Raw genomic sequence first — 10,596 nt, forward strand, 5'->3', positions numbered from 1 at the left:
GTGACTATAATATTGCCAAACTTGCTAAGCGTGCCAGGCTGAAGTAATAATAATAGTTTATAGCTCATACAGAGCTTTTCTTTATTTAGGCCCAAAGAGCTTTATCATGCATCCTGAGCCCATTAATTTAAGCCAATAATTGTCAAAAGACCCCATGCTGTTTATTGTTTCCCTCATCTCTTGCAATACAGTGAAATCTCTCCCTACAATAGAACATGGTAATTAAAATGAAGAGTCTGAACCAATTTTTGGGTCACGAAGCCGATTGCCAGGAAGTATAGAATTTATTATAAGATAAGAAACTCTGATTAAAGCTTTTGTACTAGTGCCAGTTATCTGGTCAAAGCTCTGCTTTGTTGGAATTTACAGTAACTCAATGAACAGGAGTTATCTAATGGGGATTAAAGGGCAAGTGTGTACATATATATGTGTGTGTGTGCGTGTTGGCCCATGTACTTTCCACTTCAGAACCATCCAAGGGAACCCAACACTGGGAGATGCACCAACATAATCACTCATTCTCCAAATCACATACTGAAAATGATTTTATTTATCCATTTACATTAAATTGTTATAAACTTGTCAAGAAAATTGTAAATCATAGCTTTCATCTTCGCTGGGACATTTAAGAAAAACGTAAAATCAATAAATAAGCACAGACAATAAGTTAAAACAACTCACAAACTGACCAGTATATAACAAGAATGCTTTATCTACACAGAACATCCTATTTCACATTGTCTTCATTCTTAGAAATAGCTTCTGATCTCTGTACTTGTATTGGACCAGCACATGCAGAAAAGCCGATTGGGTCTCTGTACAAAGTCCTGCCTTGGAAATATACACGTCCTGGGCTTCTCTCTCCTGCCGGGCCCGCAGGGCAAGAGGCTTCTGCCTGCAATGCATTGGGGACTACAAAGGCAAACTGCCAAGCGATCGGCAGAGAAGGGGAAGTGCTTTTTGCCTCTAGAAAAAGAAATAACACCTAATATTTGTATTTTGTTCCTAAATAAAATGTTTATCAAAAGGGGTTGGGTGTCCTCAATGGCAGAAGCGTATTTCATTGCATTTGGCACAAAAGAAATCCATTTGGGGGGCAACCTATATAAGTGAGAATTGTGCTTCGAAAATGCATTTCTTTTGTAAGCCCCCTGGGTGGGATGGATGGAGTTGGGAAGCTGAGGGGAGTCGGGGGTGAGTGATGGAAGGTAGAGTGGATAGGCCGCAGGAATTCAGCCTTTCATTCTAACTACCAGGACTTTGCCCCCAACACTGAGGGTCTCAGGCTAGAGCCCCTAGTGTGAAGAGCACCCCTTAACCTTACAGGCTTCCATTACCCACCAATTACCGAGCCGGACAGAGGGGACTCGGGGGCCTGGAGGGGTGAGGATGAGAAAGGGAATGATGGGAGAAGGGGGTGAAATATTAAGTAAAGCTCATAGAGACTGTGTGCTCAAGTGCTTTGCGGCGCAGGGAGGCAATGCTAGTCCCCCTCCAAACATCACTGCTGTCCGGGGAGCTGCACAGCTGGGGGGACCCGTTGTTTCCACCCTGCAATGAGGTGGGCATCATGCCGGGAAAGGCGGACTGGTATAGATGAGACTGCAGCCCAGCGCCATTGGAACCCATGTTGGACAAACCCATGGAGCTGGGAGGGGGGCCGGCTGCTAGGCTGCACTGAGACAGAGACTGCGCCATGGCCTGCTGCCTGCCCAGGGAGGGGGGGAGTGGGAGCTGAGACACCCCCATGCCGGCTGTAGCCCAGCGGGTATCGTTAGCATGGAAGGAACAAAGACTGTCGCCCATCGCTGCTGCTGCCGCGGCCGCGGCTGATGGGAACTGGGGCAATCCGGGGGTGGGCAGGAGGGTGCCGGGGGCGCGGAACACATTGGTGGTCTTCTTGCGCTTCTTCCACTTAGCGCGTCTGTTCTGGAACCAGACCTGGGAAATGGAAGAGAGAACCGGTTAGACGCACCGACAAGGGCACAGAGAATTCCCTCCTCTTTAATGGCATACCTTTCTTAGTATTAGCCTGTGTTTATCCCCGAATAGGCATTTTTGAAAAAACAAAAAAAAGTTTTCTTTCGAAATATTCAAAACTCGATTTAAAAAAATAATAAGAAATGGTAATGGACAAACCTGGGACAATAAACGAGTGAGGAGATTTGTTAGACACGAAGATTTGCCACAATAAACAGGCCAAGGGTGTTAGGTCAGGGCCTTACCCATGTTGGCTTGTAGGATACTGGGTGTAGAAACCCTCATAGCGAATGACTAGATTCTGATTTATCAACTTTTACATCGGCATTACAGCATCTAAATAGATCAAATACTAAATACCCCTCTCTAGCATAATAATAAGGCAAAGCTTACAACTAGTTTTAGACCTACGCGAAATAACAAATGGGCATGGAAATGAAGTTTAAATCGATTGACTGAAATAAGAGTAATTTTACAGAATAATATCCACCTCTGCCATGTTAGAATTACAATTGCAAATAGCACGTACTTTACATAGAAGCTAGCGACAAGGAACATTCCGATGTAACTAAAGACATTTTCATTATACAATACTTTATACTAGTAGAATATTTACTGGACAAAGCAAAATCCCAAATTAAGATAGACTTTTTAATTTTTATTTTTTTTAGAAAATATTTAACAAGAAATAATAGGGCTGATATTTGAGTTGTGTAAGAAAATTGCGCCATTGCTGGAGTGTATTACATACTGGCAAGTATAAGGGAATTATTTCGTTTTTACTAATACCTTAGTGCAGGACAAATATGTGTACCTGATGTGATATATTTCATATATTCCTGTCCTCAAACTCATAGTTGTGTTTCAGCACCGCATTGTGTTGGATAGCGCTCACAGCCCTGACTAGTACTGAAATAATATACCCCTTGTTATAACATATAAGAATATTAGAATTTTGGGAGGAGTTCTGTAGCTATATAAAGGCAATAGGTGGATAGCTGACAGTTTTTATATAAGTCACAGAACGCCAAGGTAATTTGTACAACCTAATATTTTACAACGGGGATACATTATTTGTGTAATACACAATTTGCAATAAATCTTGCTACACAAATCACATCACTAAAACGCAATAATAAATTATTTTGTAGCATTTATAAGGATATATTTTGTAGGACATTTGTGGCTCTTGTGTATTTTAGGGAGATATTAGATATGCTGAGATATAGTAAGTACATAGCCTGGGCACTGCATTGGCTGCTTTATATTGGCTTCCACGTCCTACAAACTGCGTAAGTGTAAAATGCCAAGCAGCGGACAAACACAAAAAAAAAGCAAAAAAGAATAGCAAATATTTGTTTTTAATAATTATCATTAAGTGATGGTGTGACCACAACTATGTAAAAGTTGTTGTCACAGCTTAATATAACAGAAATATAGTGGGAAGTCTTTTTCTATGTTGAATGGGTCACACCCTCCCCCTGTATAAGCCTGAATACCCCAAATAATGCCCTGTGTAATGGCACAGAGCTGGCTGTGGGTATGTAGGTAGCAGTGGGCAACCTATGGCTTTCTAACCTTGATGTCTGCAGGAGGTGGGATGGTAATGCGGTCTGTTTATACCATTCCCCCACTTACTACTATCAAGCGAAGTTACATAGATCCTGCTGGGTTAAACTAATGCCAACCAGCCTAGGTATTATCTTAACTCTCCTGGAATCTATTGAAAAGGAGTTACTGGCAACCATGCATTTATTCTAAACGATCTCACTTGCTAAAAACAAATATTATGAACTTCAAAACCAAAAAATGTTGTGTTCCAGAGCACTGAATTATTTGAAGTACTGACCAACTGCAATGGAATCGGCCATCAAACACACACACATTGCGCTGTGCAGACTGACCAATAGACTGACCAATAGGTAGCCTTTGGCGTGACTAGGGTTAAAGCACTATTTTTTTTTTCTTTGTATAGTCTTTTGACAATAAATAGGTGGGCATAACAGAAAACACATTTATACATTTGGCATGCCTGAATTAAATTGTAAAAATGATATATTACTCAGGACTAAAGGTAGGAATATTAGTTCATATTTGCTAGATAAGGCTTTTCTATTAATGAACCTTCATAATTATTGTACGTTGTCAAAATTATATCTATGATTATTATTTTATATACATATATATATGTACATATATATATATGTGTGTGTGTAATCTAGATAAAGGTCCCCGAAATGTCGATTATTGTTAAGATTATTGTTTAGGTCCTGGTGTGCATCAGCATGTTTTCAATATATATATTCCTTTTGTTGTTTTAAATAGTTCCATTAGTAGAAAGGCTTTCTAAGATCGGAATAGAACAAATGTGCTTGCAGTGTTCAACTAAATAACCCGAAACAACTAAAATATGCGAGTGTGTGAAATAGGTTTTTGGGGGTGACATTTAAAAAAAAAAAAAATAATTAAAGCAATAAATTACTAGGCAATGTTGTGATTTTAGTGTGCAATGATTAATAAAGACGGCCCAAACCCGTAATATATTTATTGACACACAACAAACGTTTACTAAATGCACTTTTTTAGGCTGTCATACGAAACATACAAACTATTTCCTAATCAAAAACGTACTAATGTGCTCAATTTATCACTTATTTATTGGGGGGAAACAAAACTTTACACTGTAGCTAAGCAAATGGGCGCTATTTCATTAGTCAACGTTTCGGAGACCAGGGGAGTTTTTCTCAGTGTACAGGTGAGCACAGTTGGCTGTAGGCCTTTATTGCTCAGTGGAAGCTAGGGTTTGTGGGGCTCATTCCAGCCTTTATTGCTCAGTGGAAGCTAGGGTTTGTGGGGCTCATTCCAGCCAGCAGGTGGAAAGGAAACAGTTATCTTAAACCTTTTCTTTAAATAATGCACTAATCTGATTGTGCCAATACCACACACTGCCTAGCTAACCATTCTGCTAGTAAATGCATTGGCAGACAGAATTATTCGAATTGGTCGACATAGAATTACGTTTGTGTATTTAAAAAAAAGTCACCTTATTCTAAAATAAAACAGAATTTTGCCCATGACTGCCTGCTACTGACATTCTGGAATAGGGAAAGAGAACAAATGACAACGACCGTCAGAAATATAGGGAAGCTGTTTAAATTGAGAAGAGTCCATGAGTTATGGAGAAATGTGCCCCATTATGCTGGGGGGTGACTGGAATGGCACACGCACCGTAGCCTTGTTTGTACTGGGCTTTTGCTGCGCATCTAAGTGCCATCTATCAGCGCTGACAGCAGGGGCATAAACCATCAGTGCAAATGGCTTTCAGCATGAGCGTTACAGGCAAAGCTGCTATATCACTCGCCACTGGGCTAGGGGAAAGGGGACAATGCTGCTATTACTGCCTTGTGTAGTAAAGCACATACTCATATTTATATATTTTATATATAGCAGTTTGGCATCTACTTAGGATTTGATAAAGAGCAGGTGTTTGCCCCGGCTACATAAAGTCTAGAAATAAATAACTGGATCCAATAACCGGCCTGGAATGCGGTCATTTGGGTACTTGAATATACATATATTATGTAGGGATTACTAACGAATAAAGGTGCTAGCAAACGAATTCCATGGCAAGGATTGTAGAAACCAGAGGGGGTGGGGGTCCCCCACACAGGTTCGCAGGAGACAAGCCTTTATGAAGACCTCATTGCAATCCTACTTGGGGATGATTAATGTGAAGATTTGGTAGGAAATCTGGAGAGTTGTATTAAAGCTGGGATCTGAGGTTCATTTCGTTCAGCCATCCGTGAACCCAGGGCCGAATTCATTATACCTTAATAGTACTGGGAGCCGGAGAAAATGCAATCTCTCATTCCATTAGAAAGCCAGAAAATATTTTCGGTTTGTTCCCTATTAAGATGTGGCAGGTGACAGGAGAATTTCTAAGGACATTGGATGGGCTGCACACTATATACTTACACACTCACACACACACACAATACACTCACACACAATACACTCACACACTCATACACTACACACTCACACACACCCACACACTATACACACACACTATATACTTACACACTAACACACACACTATACACTCACACACAATATACACACACACTCATACACTATACACTCACACACTATACACACACTATACACACATACACTATACACTCACAAACTCACACTATACACACACACACTCATACACTATACACTCACACACTATAACCTCACACAAACTTACACACTATACACTCACACACACACTATACACACATACACTATACACACACACTCACTCATACACTATACACTCACAAACTCACACTATACACACACAAACTATACACTCACACACATACACACTAACGAAGTACTAAAAAATTGCACACAGCAACAGTATATTACAGGTATTTGGTGCCTCATTGGAGGTTTCACCTTCAGGTAGTTCCCAGGGGGCTCCTAGTATTTCTTATTTAAATACATTTCCTTTTCACTTTCTCTTTTGTCAACATTCTCTCTGTTCCTACACTATTTTACAGTAATTCCCTTTTGTTACCTTGATGAACTGCTACAAAAAGAATATTTTCCTACCTACCTACCATCAAACTATATGATCAATATATCTCCTATTTATCCATCTACACATGAACACACGTTACATATACATATAATTAGAAACATCTAACTGTATTTCAGTGTTTTCGCTGATTTGTTTTTTATGTAAATATGATATTGAAAGTTAATTAATCCGTGCTGGAGACTAATGATTATGCCTATTATATTGCATTTGATCACATAATTTGCATTATTCTCGCATTGCTGCTTAATAAACCATCCCGGGTTATAAATAATGCTGGAATTGGTTTCTAATAATGTCGAGCTATAAAAGAAATGACTTTATGGCTTCCAGAGAAGACCCTGGCAGCCTGAGAATAGAGCTGCCTAGGGGATAAATCTCTGTATTATTATTTTTAATGTGAGAATGGGATATAATCGAGGTCTAATAGCTGCGGATCATTTTCTTGAAACATGTAAGGGTATTTTCTTTTTTTCAGTTAACTCTTTGCGAACAAGTCAAACACTCCCAGTGATTAGGTGCCCCTCTGGCAGCGAATGGATTAAAAATAAAATTAACTTTTTTTTTTATGCATTTTTTCCGAATCATTTCTTCTGCTAAAAGGAATGAGGCAATCTGTTCGATGAAATAAAATATATAAAATAGCCACGAATAGAAAGCGCATAAAGCAATTACTATTTCACACAAGTTTTGTGAAGCAGTAAATGGCACATTAAATTGGGAAGTAAATACATTCTGCATATTTTAGATGAGTAAGTACTAATTGTATTGAGTTATAATTAGCATGTGTGCTGTGATTGCATTGCCAGCTACACTGTATTATTTAAATATAAAAAAAAAACCTCTGTATTCCATATTAAAATTGTTTGCTCTGAAATGTATTTTATTTTAATAAAGTAATCTAGGGAATTTGATTTGCACAAGCCAGTGCTATTGTTTGTTTTAGTCGTGCAGTTGCAAGCCATTTCAATGAAAGCAATGAAGATGCGATATATGATTTTATATAAATAGCATCTGCTTCTCTTTTTTGTTCAAGTTAAAAGTACTCAGTGCAAGAAGTTAGAGCCAATTACGCTCTGTGTTAAGTAGTGAAATTCACAATGAAATGTATGTATGTGTACAGATAGACAAATAGATGAAAACAACAGTCAATAATTATTAAAATAGTATAGTAAATGTTAGTATATTAGTGGCAGAGCTTTACAAGGCAGAATTACTAATCTTTCGAATTTCAGCACCATGGACAGATTGTCTATAAACCCTGATTTTTAGATAACCCTCAATTTAGGCAATTTTATAATGTATTATAAATAAGAAATATTGAAATGGGTAATAGTTATTAATTATTAAATGCCCTTGTAAAACATAAGGCAGATATATTAGATGTATACATTTTAACACATTCTGTTGGCAATGGTGGTATTATCCTTCTGTTTAATTATTAGATACATTTGCTTGTGTCGGTTTTTAATCAGCTTTCGCTCTTTCTATTTACATTTCGTACCAATTTGCTTTATACAGATTTCTTTCATACCGAGTCTATTATTCGGCGAATATTTGTTTATCATTGTATAATTACTGATAGAATAAGGAACGAATTGAGCTGAACGAGCCATGCCAGCCAAGGGCAAGGAGGGGGCTAATGAGACAGACTGAGTGGGGCACTGTGTGGCTTAGCTGGTCCTTACCTGGACTCGGGATTCCGTGAGGCCGATCCGTAAGGCCAGCTCTTCCCTCATGAATATATCAGGGTAGTGGGTTTTGGCGAAGCTCCTCTCCAGCTCGTTGAGTTGTGCCGGGGTGAAGCGGGTCCGGTGGCGCTTCTGTTTCTGCTGGCTCTGCTGCTGGCCCTGCTGCTGGCCTGTCTGGTTTGGCTGTTGCTGCTGTTTGTCTGGGTCTTTGGAGCTGACCGCCAGTGAGGACTGATTGGAACCCACGGTGGTGATGTCCTCCCCGGGCAGTAGGGTGGCACCTTCCACTTGGTCGGCATTGCTGCCCAGATCCCCCGGGTGCACCGAGTCCGAAACTCCGACCCCCAGGCGGCACTTGACCGCCTCTCGGTGCCCCAGCAGCTCAGCCGCGTCCTTCATTCCTGCAAAGATGGAAGTGAACTGTGAGCTGTGCCCTGGCACCAGGGGGGCATCCCTCACCCACCCAGCCTCCTTGGCATGATCTGCTCCCTGCACTGCCCGCACACATCCCCGCCTCAGGGCAAGCTACCAGCGACTGGTGTATTACTGGGGAGCGGGCTGGCCCCTCACCCTTAGAACCGAGACATTTCATACTGATCCCAAGCAATACAACAGACCATCATTAAGGGGACTTGTGCCCTCCATAAGCCGCACATAGGCTGGGGGTCCCAACTACCCAACCAACAGCCTTAGATCTGACAAACAGCAGTTTCTCTCTAAGCGCAACTACAACTTTATACTGGTTTTACTACTCAATAGGATCAACCGATACTCTGTATGCAATGGGCACCACTACTCACCCAAAGTAAGAGCACTGTTGCTATATTACTGGCATCACTACAGACCCAAGATCTATTAGTATATTATTGGCATCGCCACCCAGGATCAATGCACTGTTGGTATATTATTGGCATCACTATCTACTCAAGAACAAGGCGCAGTTGCCAAGCGACAGGTTTTATATCTCAGCCCCGGTACAGAGTTAGGGGAGCCGAGTGCCCAGCTCCTGGCAGCCCATTGCTCACTATGAATACACATAATAACTCAAACAAAGTCTGCCTGGGCAGAGCTGCTCTTTCCCTGGATGTTGGACTTTCCCAGACAGTAGAATTCAGGGGTCTGTGTTGGGATGAGACTCTGCGCCCTGGGCCCCATCTATAGAGCAGGCAGTGGAACTAATACAGTAACTTTCCCTATGAAAGGACAGGGGCCCCGGATCCCAGGATTCCCATCATCTCTCACCATTTACTCTCATTGCCAACACAGAATAAAAGTGTCAAAGAACAAGGCAAGCAACCCCCAAGAAGGCGCAAATAAGGAAATAGTTATTTGAAGTAAATAGAATTATCCCGGCTCTTTGCATGTCCGCATCCCATGTATTAGGAGGCTGCAGTTAAATCAAATTAAAGTTTAATGCTACACAATTACTTTAGCAGAAATTAGCCCATTTAGAGCGCATTAAGCGGAATGAGGCGCAAATTGACGCTTCCCTGGGAGGGGAGAGGGGGGCTCACACTCACCGATCCGGGCGTCCAGGAGGTCGGCGTGAGACAGCATCGCGCACCGCTCCAGGGCGAAAGCCTGTCCCCCCCAAATCCTGCCGGCTGCTTAACGATTCAGTACAAAAAGAAAATGACATAGATAGATATAGATGAGCTAAATGAAGGGAAATTCGGTTTGTGCTTAAAAAGGGGGTCCCCCTGCATTATAATGTCCTTTAGAGAGGCGGGGAGGTGCTGAGCTGCTGCAGGCACTGGCCAATCACAGGGCGAGCTGCAAATGGCACCGGCTCAGCTCCTTGTGCCTGTCCCCCTGCTGCTGCCACTGCGCCCTACCCCCTACCCCCCCTACCCCCCACTCCCTACTCCTACCCCCTACCCCCTACTCCTACCCCCTACTCCTACCCCCTACCCCTACCTGTCCCGGTCCCTCTCCCTGCCCATTGCCTGGTACTGATGGGCTTATAGCAGCCCCACCTCCTTCAGGATTCACCTACCCATTGCCTCCTGCTCATGGACTTGTACCAAATCCTCCACTTCCATCAGGGTTCACCTACCCATTGCCTGGTACTGATGGGCCTCTTCCAACCCCACCCACAGTGCTTATATGCCCATTGCCTGGCACTAACAGTCTTATACCAATCCCACCCCCCTCCATGGCTCCTCTGCCCATTGCCTGGTGCTGATGGGCTTATAGTAACCCCTCCTGAAGAGCTCACCTACCCACTGCCTGGTACTGATGGGCTTATACCAATCCCACCGCCCCCAGGGCTCACTGGCACCAATGACTCTGTAACAAACACCTCCATAGGTTTCCAGCCTGGTATCCCTGTCC

At 42.1% G+C, this 10,596-nt stretch overlaps 1 protein-coding gene across 1 annotated transcript; it reads right to left on the reverse strand.

Annotated features, from left to right (window-relative positions):
• Positions 1 to 526: 526 nt before the first annotated feature.
• On the reverse strand, positions 527 to 9,972 carry otp (orthopedia homeobox). The gene is made up of 3 exons (XM_002940870.5): positions 9,783 to 9,972; positions 8,260 to 8,663; positions 527 to 1,941 (listed from the first exon to the last, which is right to left on the reverse strand). The coding sequence occupies exons 1-3, from the start codon at positions 9,817 to 9,819 to the stop codon at positions 1,426 to 1,428; spliced, it is 957 nt and encodes a 318-aa protein (XP_002940916.1). The 5' UTR covers positions 9,820 to 9,972; the 3' UTR covers positions 527 to 1,425.
• Between the last annotated feature and the right edge of the window lie 624 nt (positions 9,973 to 10,596).

The sequence above is a fragment of the Xenopus tropicalis genome, chromosome 1 (assembly GCF_000004195.4).
Source record: "Xenopus tropicalis strain Nigerian chromosome 1, UCB_Xtro_10.0, whole genome shotgun sequence".
Taxonomy (NCBI): domain Eukaryota; kingdom Metazoa; phylum Chordata; class Amphibia; order Anura; family Pipidae; genus Xenopus; species Xenopus tropicalis.